Raw genomic sequence first — 12664 nt, forward strand, 5'->3', positions numbered from 1 at the left:
ACACATATGTGAATGCAGTAAATGAATCAAAACAAATAATAATGATTTTAAATCATTCAGGTCAGCAATCATTGGTATTTTAAATGTATTTCAATGTAATATATGCTTTAGTCAAGTAAAGTTACTAAAAGGCATGGTGGTTGGAGTCAATAGTTTAAAACCAAAGGTCTGGGAACAGGTTAGTCAGCAAGTCTAATCAGGTAGCTTTCCTAACACAACATTATGAATAAATGTATTCATTTCCCAGACACAAAATAGATATGAGCCTGGACACAGGAATATATGTCTATTCAACTTAGCAGTGGGCCAGTGGGAACGTGCATTGCGGTAGCGTCTGCCATTACCAAGTGACAGGGAGTTAGTTAGTGCCAAAGGGGAGACTACGTCCGGAATCAGCTGGACGAATAAGATATATAAAAATAAGATAGGGGTGGCATGGTGACACAATGGTTAGCACTGCTGCTTCACAGTGCCAGGAACCCAGGTTCAATTCCGGCCTCAGGTCACTGTCTGTGTGAAGTTTGCATATTCTCCCTGTGTCTGCGTGGGTTTCCTCCGGGTGCTCAGGTTTCCTCCCACAGTCCAAAAGATGTGCTGGTCATGTGGATTGACCATGCTAAATTGATCCTAGTGTCAGGGGGACCAGCAGGGTAAATGTGTGCGTTTACGGGAATAGGGCCTGAATAGGATTGTTGTTGGTGCAGACTCGATGGGCCAAATGGCCTCCTTCTGTACTGTAGGGATTCTATGATTATACCATGCCATTAAGTATCTTATGATTGGCTGAGGTACTTGACAGAGATTTGTATTGATATATAATTGTTAAATGGAATTGATGTTAAGCTAATGAAAGGTGGAATTATTGATTATGAAAAAGTATAATTGATCTTTATTTGACTTTGTAATTCAGTTCTTTTGGAGAGGTTTTGTCACCCTTTCCTTAGAGCTACTTAACCCTTTGTGAGACTCCGGTCTGTTTGTATTGTATTGTCTTGTGTTTTCATGTTCTATGTTAAATGAATTTGTTACGTCTTTTGCAGAGATATTTGCCTTGCAAGTTTTGAATTGTCTTAGTTTAAGACATAAATTGGCCACCTCTTGAAATTTCCCCACAACAGAGGCCCGGCCCTTTAATGCAAAAAAAATCCACTATTGATGATGCTAAATAATTATTTTCTCTATCCCTTAACTGTGCTAGGAGACAGGACTGTAGGGAATCATTGAGGTCAGCAATCATTGGAAGAGGGAAGACTTGAAATGATTCTGCAGTTCAAAGTAAAAGCCATTCGGAACGTTTTCTTCAAGCCCATCCAAAATCTCTATCTCAAAAATGCTCAAGAGGGCATCAAGGATTGGGACAGTGATATCCTTGGTGCAGATCCATGGTCAAATCTCAAATAACCAAATTCAAATATTTCTCGACTGTTGCCCATAATCTAAAAGAGTGCAATGGTCTGTTAAAATTCCACAATACCTTTATTGGAAAACAGGGATTCAGATTCTGGCAGATGTTTCGACAGTCAACTCCTCCCATGAAAGTTGCTTGACTGGTGCTCTGAGGTGTGAATGCAAAATCATGGTCAATATATTGACCCCATTCAACTAGGATATGCGAATATAGGTGATCTTCTGTCATATTTGTCTTACTGGATGTACGTAGAATTCTGTTGGTTATATCTCGGACCTGTCAGAGAAATAAACTGTTTAATATAGAGACTGGGACACACCAGTTTACCACTGGCATAAAATGGCTGATAAAATGTGCATTATGTGAAATGGATTGAGCCTGAGTTCAAAGCTCAGGCAGGCACTTCACTTAGGCAGCTTTCCAGAATAAAAATGACGAGATACTTCTCAGAATAGGCTTGTTGGAAGAGACCATTGTCCACCTCCTAGTGGAATGTGCCTTTGCAAAGAAGGTCTGGAGAGAGATGTGACTTTTTTTGTTGAGCTTCATCCCAAGCAGCTCCGTGACGCAGGACTCTGTGCTCTATGGGCTGTCCCCAGGGACACACTCCGAGACAAATATCAGCTGTTGTTGGAGGATTATCAACTCTCGGAAAGACGCTCTTTGGTCTGCCTGAAACTTGTTGGTCTTTCGGTGTAAAGAATTGGCTTCAACCAAAAATTGCAGACTGGCACATTCTAAAGCCCATTACTATGTGCTGAGGAATGCACTAAAGGTTGGGGCAGCTGCTGCGGAGGCACAATGGAGACGGTTGCCGTCTAAGATATTTCAACATTAGTGAACTGAAGGGAGGGGAATTGTATAGAACCCTTCAGGCTGTACGGCTCATGTTGAATGTGTACAGTAAATATCACAATTATATTGAAACACCTCAGAGTCCAACTTGAATACACTTGCACCATTTGTAATGTCTGTAACGTTTCCTTGACTGTATTGAAGCACCTCAAAGTGCAACATGATATATGTAAGGAACATTAATATTGCACTTTGTGTGATGGCCACTTTGAAATATTTGTAATGTTCTTTCAGATATCTTACAAATAAAGTATATATTTGCAATAAAAAAGTGATATAAGGAGAAAGAACTGGGGTTGTCTGTCATGAAACAAAATAGATGCTTAAAGCAGAGTGAGCAGCAGAATAGATTAGATTGTAATGCACAATGTGATTGCGAAACTGTAAGAATTAATATGATTAACAGTGGACACATGAGTTGAAGGATACTGAGGAAAATACTGAGGTGGAGTAACTAAATGTTGCAAGGTATCAAGGGGTGTATAAATTATCACTGAGAGAAAATCCAGTTATGGCTAACTTCTCACCAACAATGGCACTGAACATCAAGAAGAGTCAAGTTTCATCGCTGCAATTCTATTTGGTATATAAAGTGCGAGCAATTCATTATAGGTTAGGAGTTTAGGCTTAGGATCTTGAAGATTAATTTCAAAGCATCTCAAGTTCCATCCACTGGGTTGTCCAGGTGGAAGCAACATGAATATTTGCTGTTGCTGAAGCTGAACCTTGCACTTCATCATACAGTATTAAATCTGTTGCAACTTGAAGGTGAGTGGGAAAGCGAATTGCGTGGAGGACGCGGAAAGTCTGCAGAGAGATTTGGATAGGCTGAGCGAGTGGGCGAGGATCTGGCAGATGGAATATAACGTTAGCAAATGTGAGGTTATCCACTTTGGAAGAAATAATAGTAAATTGGAATATTATTTAAATGGAGAAAAATTACATCGTGCGATTGTGCAGAGGGACCTGGGGGTCCTTGTGCACGAATCGCAAAAACTCAGTCTGCAGGTGCAGCAGGTGATCAAGAAGGCGAATGGAATGTTGGCCTTTATCGCGAGGGGGATAGAATATAAAAGCAGGGAGGTCTTGCTGCAACTGTACAAGGCACTGGTGAGGCCGCAACTGGAGTACTGTGTGCAGATTTGGTCCCCTTATTTGCGAAAGGATATATTGGCCTTGGAGGGAGTGCAGAGAAGGTTCACCAGGTTGATACCGGAGATGAGGGGTGTAGCTTATGAGGAGAGATTAAACAGATTGGGTCTGTACTCGTTGGAGTTTAGAAGGATGAGGGGTGATCATATAGAGACATATAAGACAATGAAGGGGCTGGATAGGGTAGAGGTGGAGAGATTCTTCCCACTTAGAAGGGAAACCAGAACTAGAGGGCACAGCCTCAAAATAAGGGGGGGGGCCGGTTCAGAACAGAGTTGAGGGGGAACTTCTTCTCTCAGAGGGTAGTGAATCTCTGGAATTCTCTGCCCATTGAAGTGGTGGAGGCTTCCTCGTTGAATATGTTTAAATCACGGGTAGATAGTTTTCTGATCGATAAGGGAATTAGGGGATATGGGGAGCAGGCGGGTAAGTGGAACTGATTCGCTTCAGATCAGCCATGATCTTGTTGAATGGCGGGGCAGGCTCGAAGGGCCAGATGGCCTACTCCTGCTCCTATTTCTTATGTTCTTATGTTCTTAACTAGATACTCTCACACTTAGTAATTAATAAGCCAAGATGTTGACAAAGGATTTGCTTCCAGGAACTATCCCTTACATTATATTATAAAGCCAATTTAATACAAATGAATTGGAAATCGATAATTCTTGTTCAAACAAAACAAAATTAAAACCCACGATGATTACAGCTTGGCCTATTGTTATAGTAAAAATTCTTCCAATGTTTAATTTGAACCATATTTATGCATGGACTGGAATAGTAAAGAATTGAAGAATCCATTCAATGCCCCTTAAGATGATTAACACATCTGCTTAGTAGTGAAAGCTATGGTGAAGCACTCGTATCTCACAGAAAAAAAGTCAACGGGCGGGATTCTCCGGCTACACTCGCCACAAAACCAGAAAATCCCACCCGAGGTCAATGGACCTTTGCGTGCACCCCCTGTCCCGCTACGATTCCCATGGTAAGCGGGGTGGGAGAATTCCCCCCAACATTTATTACCCAATTAACTTCTTTTTATCCTTTCCCCTGTTGAAGACTCAGGCTATAAAATGGTTTCACAGGTCTTGTCCCTCCACCTCAAGCAAGTGATCACTTCTCACACACAAATTTTATCAAAGTCTTTGAGCATTTGGGCAAGGTGAGGTGGAGTAGAGTGATGGGCCATCACAGCCAAATATAATTCTATTCTCATCTGAACGCACACGTTTTAGCAAGAATCTCCAGATAGTGACCATGAGGGGGACATTCCTGTCTGATTATCGCCTCCTCTGCATGTGGGTTTACTGAGGCTGACTATCATGCTTTTATCTCCATCTTAACTGAGATCAGCAAACTTAGTGAAGTCAAAGGCCACATCACAGCTCAGTTCTGTTCATTGTGGAGCCTTCACTCATCAAATGTTTGCAGTGGAAACCCCAACACCGCAAATCTCCGATCGCGTTCTTGGCTGGGATTCTCCAGGGCCGCTGCAACAAAAGGAGTTTTGGCTGAGCATCAAATTCTCCATTGTCGGTCACAGAATCCCGCCCCAATTCTTTACACACTATCCTCCTAAAGCACAAATTGGGCATTTTCAATGAGGACACAGTGACTGCCCATTACAAGGACTGATTTTGGAGGTGGGATGCATTATTTTCCTGAACATTATTATTTTGTTTGATTGTGCAACTAAAAAGAGGGCATTGAAGAATAAAATGATACCCTGTCTGCTTTACAGGATTGAACACTACAATTCTTAATGTTGGCAGGCACTCATGCTCTATGTGTCTGTCAGTTCCACTGATGATGCAGAATTGATATCCGGGCCCGAAAGCTACACTTATCCCTGCCAGATTTATGGATTCACTTGCTGACGCAGACCATTGAGGTGGGCTAAACTGAATTGCCAAGGCATCTAGCAGACTGAATCACTCATTCTAGTAGCCATCATTATGGCTCTGAAATTAATACGAAAGCCTCTTTCCAGCAAGTTGTGGGATTGGGGGGTGCACAGTTGGTGATGAATGGAATTGCTGGGAGGGAGGGAGGGGAGGGACCAGTAGTCAATTCGGGGAGTGACCCAGACTCAATTGTATCAATGCATTTTGACTTGCGGGACTCACATCTCCGAGCTGTGCAGTGGATGGGGTAGTGTGCCCAATCTCAGCTTTATTTAAAGTGAAAGTGCACACATGGAGATGTTCAGGATGAATGATCGGAATAGAGCAAGGACGCTCCCCAGATTCAGTGATGCTTTGCTGGAATTACTGCAAGGAGCAGTCAGGAGGAGAAGGGCCTTGCCTTTCCCCAGGACTGCAAAGAAGAGACCGACAGCTATCCCAAGGAGGCATGCTGGAAGGTAAGTGAGGAAGGGAGCAGTGGGACTGTTATGCTCAAGGTATGGATGCAGCCGAAGAAGAAATTTAAAGACCTAACCAGGTTAGGAAGAGATACTAAAAGAGAAAATGCTGGAAAATCTCAGCAGGTCTAGCAACATCTGTGAGGAGAGAAAAGAGCTGACATTTCGAATCGCTTTGTCAAACCACTTAGGAAGAGAAACTTACTGCTTCACCTAATCCCATGATCAAAGCCCTGCCCTTTCATTCTATCTTGCTAAGTCATCACATCACTCCTCACATCCATCCAGCTTTCAGCAGCAGTCAGACCAGCTTCTCTTTCTATGCACATCCTACCTCCTCATGTGTCCAGCCTCCATTGTCACTCACTCCACTCCTCACACAATGTGATATACCTGCCTGAGCATCACCTTCACTTACCTTCCAGCAGGTCAAACCTCATCTTCACTCACTCACACATCTGTAACTGTACCTCACATAAGAGAAGGCAGCACAAATGCAAGAGTGAGGAGGAAGACCAGGTATGGAGCACCTCAAATTGTTGAGCAAATTGATGCAAAACGAGGATGCCCTGGAAACAAATAGCACATAAGTAACCAGAAACTGAACTGAGCTAACCATTTTTGTTTACTCATTTACAGGAGGTGGGCATCGCTGGCTAGATCAGCTTTTATTACCCATCCCTTGTTGCCCTTCAGAATATGGTGGTGAACTGCCTTCTTGAACAGCTGCAGTCCCTGTGGATGTACATAGTAGGCTTACATTAACACTGCAATGAAATTACTGTGAAACTCCCTCAGTCGCCATACTCCGGCCCTGTTCGGAAACACTGAGGGAGAATTTAGCATGGCCAATGCATCTAACCATCATGTCTTTCTGACTGTGGGTGGAAACTGGAGCACCCGGAGAAAACCCAAGCAGCCACGGGAGAATGTGCAGATTCCTCACAGACAGTGACCCAAGCCGGGAATTGAACTCGGGTCTGCGCTGTGAGGCAGCAGTGATCTTACCTCCGTTTCCTTGGCCATCCTCCTATGCAATAGTAAACTTAGACTACTATAATGATATTTTCCAGGAGGCTTCGTTGGTAGAACAAAATAAGTTTGTTTACAAGGATTTTGCATGAGCTGCATGCTTGCATCTAACCCATAGCAAAACCTACATTAAGGAAAAACTCATTCCCTTGGAGAGATTGCCCACTCAAGGTCTTGATTGCTTGTTCAGATCTTGTGAACCTTACTCTGTTCTGTTGCTCTTAAAGGGACAATCACCACAGCTACACACAGTTATTTTGGTGCAAAGCAAAGGCAATTTGCAAAGACATTACTAACATCTCCTGAGGATGTTAATTGCATCAATATCTACCTGACTGCCTGCAATAATTAAATCATTGATTTTGCTGAGTCAATTTCTTGTTGGCACCTAAATGTGCTTCCATTAAATCCGAAATGGACACAATGGAACTGGACTGCTATCTTGATTAAATATTTATTTTAATTAATCTCTTGTCTGCTCCCCACCTATCAGTTCTTGGTGGTTGAAATTCTGCATTTCTCACCCCCAATATATCAATCTCGGGAAATAGCTTGCATTTGAAAGTAGTTTCCAAACAATAAAATTTCCCTTTAGTTTCACAATATCTAACTACTTAACATGTGAATGCTGCTGACATAATTGGGCAGAATTGACCTGGTAGAGTTATCAAGCCTAATGGGTGTGAAGGTACTGCATACACATTTGCTACTTAAGTGGGATCTCTAAAGCACTGTGTGATCAATGCCTGCATTAAGTCATGCACTGAAACTCAAAATCCAGATGGCATTGTATAATATTCTGCATCACTAATATCCTGTTTCACATTTGTGTGCAGAGACCCTGAAGGTTGCTCACCGGCAGACGTGCCAATGTTTTGCTCCGTTAAGTAAATGTAACCTTTAGGCACCAATACCCACTGGCACATTGTTGTCCTGGAACCGATTTGCATGCATTGAGGACACTGTCAAAGGAAGTTTAGTAAAAATAGCAGAGCCATTGAGTTCTGATTGCCTTCCTGAACTTTCTCAGGTGACCCCAATCATTAGATTGGGCAAGTGGCAAAGAGCTGCCCAATGCATCTCAGTGATAGATCAATTAATCATTGGGTGCTTAACATCCGATTGTCTAAGACCTACATTAGGTTTGCTGTGAATACACAGAGTGTGGTAACTAAGGTTGGTAAGCTGCAGGTGCAGAGAGCTAAGTGAGAATATGATGATGTGGCCATAATAGAGACCTGGCTCAAAAAAGAGCCTCTCTGTTGTTGTGAAAATGGCAGAAGGGTCCCAAATCCAGAAGTCCCATCCCCAAACACGACACCTAAAGTTTCTGCAAGGAAGAGAATGGACCCGGGTCGGGATTTGTGCATGGGCATATCTTGGAGGCAGCTGCCTTCACTCATGTATGATTTTGGGGTTAGATGTTTCAGAAAGCTAATGTGTGCAGATCTGATAGGAGCAGGTCTGAAATTTTGGATTTATTTGGGCAGGGTGAAAAGGGTGGTGAGGTCAGGTCAGGCTGGTTGGGGGTGGGTGGAGAGGAAGTTTGGAGGGAGTCAGAGTGTTGGGAGGAGGGGCGTTGAAGAATACGAGGTCTGAGGGTTGGGGGGAGTCGGAGGTTGGGGGTGTGAATGTGGCTGCTTTATTCCTGTCTAACATTCATGCGAGTCAGAACTATCCAAAGTCCCAAACTGTAACTCAGTGTTGGAGATTTTATCTGAGGTTTCCAGATGCAAGGAAATTACACTCGGAATTTGAAACTTCTTGAGCTACCCCAATGGGGTCCTTGTATTGGGATTTTTGAAGGGTCCACAGTGCCTCATCAGGGATGCCTCTGGGATATGGCCACCTGGAGACCAGAAGATCTGGGCCATGCTTTCAGGAATGAGGGTCTTCATGTACATGAACTGATTGGAGAAGCCAGGGCTGCTCTCTGAGAAAAGAGAAGAGAAGATTAAGAAGAGATGTGAGATGTTCACAATTATGAGAGATCTGGCCAGAGTAGATAAAGAGAAACTCTTCCTTTGGCCGAAGGATCAAGAATCAGAGGACACTGATTTAAGTTAGTTGGCAAATTGCGACGTGAGGAAAAATCATTTTATGTAGTGAGTGGTTGGGATTAGAAATTTTCTGGCCCTTCCTGCCAGTGGGATTTTCCAGTCCTGTCTATGGTGACCCCTCACGGCGCCTTCCCCGATGACAGAGGGTGCACTGAATGCAAAACCCCGTTGGCATCTGCAGGACCGGAAGATCTCATCGCTGGCTAATGCAGGCCTCCTCCGACACTGGAAAATATCCCGCTGGGCTGGAAAATCCTGCCCACTGTCTGAGAGTATGTTAGAAGCAGATTCAATCGAAGCCTGCAAAAGTAAATTGGATAATTTTCTGAAGATAAAATAATGGCAGGCTGCAAGTAAAAAGGATGGAGAGGGAGTAATTTATTGTTGGACAGAACCTGCATGCTCATAGCTGAATGGACTCCTGTGCTTTAACCATTCTATGATTCAGATAAGCATGAGTAGTGTCCACAAAAGTGAGACAAGAATGATTATGGTGACAGAGCGATGATAGCAGGTGTGGAGTAAGAGATGGATTGCCTGTCAGGTAATAGTTTTATCTTCCATGATTCTATGACATGTGGTCCAGCACATGAAGCTTCCACTAGAGATGCTGAAAACCTAAGTTTACCTCAAAGTAAACTGGAAAGTAACTTAGAAATCTCTTGAATAGCAAAGATAAACCAACATATAAATTGAAATTGTAATGTACCTTCAATGTACATAGAACCATGGAATCCCTACAGTGCAGAAAAACGAAATCCAGCACATTAAGTCTGCACTGACTCTCCAAAAGAGCATCCCACCCAAGTTCCACCATATCCCCATAACCTCTTACATTTACAATGGCCTATCCACCTAACCTGCACGTGTTTAGACTGTGGGAGGAAACAAGAACATCTGGAGGAAACCCACGCAGAGCGTATTATAAATGGCTTGGTGTGTTAATCTGTATGTTAGCAACCTCAGCTCAAGTACAAGTTTTGTATAGAATTACAAAATTCAGATAATATCTGCAAAAAAATCTCCTGAAATAGCCAGTTGGGCAGGTAGTTTACAAGTCCTGCTGGCTGCTTGTTTGATAATGAACTATTCCCAAGTTAAAACAGAAACAAAATTCACTCTGAGCTTGCTGTCAATGTTGACAAAAACATAAATACTTCCTGCATTACTGCAAGCTGCACTCACTGTATCTGGGACAGTGATTTTCCCATGACAAGAATAATAGAAAAGGAAGTCAACTATTTCAGTTAGCTTTCTTTAATGCATTTTTCCTTTGGTAATTTTTCTCTGCTGACAAGTGTAATAAGTAATTATCCCCATGCTCTGTTAGATCAGTTAAAGAAATTAGCCATGGCAACTGTTGATAAGGACAGTGGCCTTTTGTAGGAGCTGTAATAATTGTGTAGATTGGAGAAGATCAGCTATCAATGTCAGCTCAACTGTATTTTATGATTAAAAGCCATAAGATTTTGGGGTTTTGCCTTTTTATTGCTATAAATCTTGCAAATTAAGCTGGCCGAATAATTTGAACAAACTTCATCTATGAGAGAAATAGAAATCTATTGTTTTATTGATATAAATGAAATTCCCAGTACATAGTATGTTCAGCAGTAAAGATCAGTTGAGAAACTAATAAAGCAGAACAATTGCCGACATCAAATTTTTATTTCATTCAAGAAAGGATTTTTTCTTTCAGTTTTTGAGTTATTTCAGCTATGATCTACAGAACTTGCCCTTTACATCTTACATGGAACCCTAGGTTACCATGGTCACTAGGAATAAAAGGTCATATGCTTCACCATTTTTCAAAGGCTGTCTTTGCCCATTCTCTCAAATGTAACATTTGCTAAAAGCATTTTTAACCATTTAATTACTGAATACTGGACTACCTTTTTCAACACTCTGGATTTGATTTCTTTTTGTATCCTGTGCACCCTGAATATATGAAACCACACCAGATTCCAAGTGGTCCAGTTTCCTCCTTCATTTCAAACACCTTCCCCTGTAACACACCTCGCACTGATGATCAAATAAAACCAATAACAAGATCTCAGTGTTCTCAACTTCCATTCTTCTTGTAGTGCAAATCTCTACAGAGAATTCCATCAAGATCCTTGAAAGACCATATGGAACAACAAGGGCAGCAGGTGCATGGGAACACCAACACCTGGAAGTTCCCTTCCAAGCTCCCCACCATTCTGGCCATCAAATATATCGCCGCTCCTTCACTGTTGCTGGGTCAAATTCCTAAAACTTCCTCCCTAACAGCATTGTGAATATATGTACACCACATGGACTGCAACAGTTCAAGAAGGCAGCTCACCACCACCTTTAAAAGGGCAATCAGAGATGGGCAATAAATGCTGGCCAAGACAGCGAAGCCCACATCCCTCAAATGAATTATTTTTTAAAATTAGTATCGCCTAAACATTACTCCCATCTTCCTCCTTTAACCTTTTCAACTTTGGTATTACCCCATGCTCTTACATGTGTAGCAGGATTTTCTGGCCGCGCTCACCCCAAGATCGGAAAATCCCACCTGAGGTCAACGGAACTTTGCATGATTCCCGTGGCGGGTGGGACGGGAAAATTCCACCCTTAGTCTCTCACATTGGCTTTTAAGTCAAAAATTTAGTTTTAGTTTGTACTTTTAATAATGGACCAGAAATTGAACACTGAATCCTAAAGGTACTGGTTAAGATTGGTATCCACTAAGAGCAACAGAGAGTCAGCAAATCTGAACTTTATTGTTTATCTTTACGTTTTGCTATGGATAACAGAGAGCTGGACAATTACTGTGATATTGCAACCACTTTTTATAATGGAATCAACCATCACTCTGACCATTGTTGACAGAAGGTGACTGGAGGATTTTGAGATCACAAGAAGGACTGTCTTATAATGAGGCAACCGGCATTATGGGGGTGATTCTCCCAGCCAGGAGAGATAAGGGAGGCCATTTAGCGGGCTCTCCGCTGGGCACCACGGCCTCCACGTGTCTTCAGGGACAGGATTTCTGGAGTCATCAGCACAGCGTCGGATTCGGCGCAGAGCTGATTTAAATATTAAAATTTGGATTTTAATATCATTAGCAGGCCCGGGATTGAAGTCTCCTGGCCTGCAAGCCTCTTCTCTTTTTCTCCCTTCCCTCCCTCCCCCCCCACACTCTGCCAGAGGTGTGGGGGGGGGGGGTGGGAAAGAACTCCAGCAGGGTTTACAACAGCTCCCCACTAACGGGGAACCAGCAGCCCAACCCTGCTGGAGTGAAGGGAGGCCATTGATGCCCCCTCAGGAGGAGGGATGGGGGGGTGACCCTGGAGAATTACCAGCCTGTCAGTGCCAGCCTGGCCCCCTGGCACTGCCCAAGGGGGATCTTGGCACTGCCCACTAGGCATTGGCAGTGCCAAGGGGGTGGGGCCTATTGGAGCAAGGCCTTTAAGGGCAATTGGTGGGGGTGGAGATTCCTGCCACTCTGCACTTGGGATCAGTGGATTGTGGGCAGAGGGAGAGAAGTGGATAGTCAGGTGCTAGTTGGGGGGGGGGAGAGACATTGGGGCTGGTCCAGGAGGCCAGCAATTGGGGGGTCGGGGGTATCAGGAAGCCAGTGATGTGGGGTCACAGGGCTGGCCCGCGATTGGACTGGCCAGCGATTGGGAGGCCGGCATGCGGAGATCTCTGTGCTGACAGATCGGCGCATGCGCAGTGGCCCGCTCAGCACTATGCTGCCGGCCTCCCAGCGAGAAGAGGCACTGCCCCCAGATTTTCAGTGTGAATCTCTCTGAGGCACTCTGTGATGCA

The 12664-nt window shown here is 43.5% G+C and overlaps 1 protein-coding gene across 1 annotated transcript in view; it reads right to left on the bottom strand.

Moving 5' to 3' along the window:
- The window catches only part of tpo (thyroid peroxidase), a 96416-nt gene that overhangs the window by 56006 nt on the left and 27746 nt on the right, over nt 1-12664 (bottom strand). The window contains exon 6 of the mRNA XM_078213507.1: nt 1475-1684. Coding sequence (XP_078069633.1) covers nt 1475-1684 — 210 coding nt within the window. The remainder of the gene's footprint in view (nt 1-1474; nt 1685-12664) is intronic.

Source organism: Mustelus asterias, chromosome 5 (assembly GCF_964213995.1).
Source record: "Mustelus asterias chromosome 5, sMusAst1.hap1.1, whole genome shotgun sequence".
Classification (NCBI taxonomy): domain Eukaryota; kingdom Metazoa; phylum Chordata; class Chondrichthyes; order Carcharhiniformes; family Triakidae; genus Mustelus; species Mustelus asterias.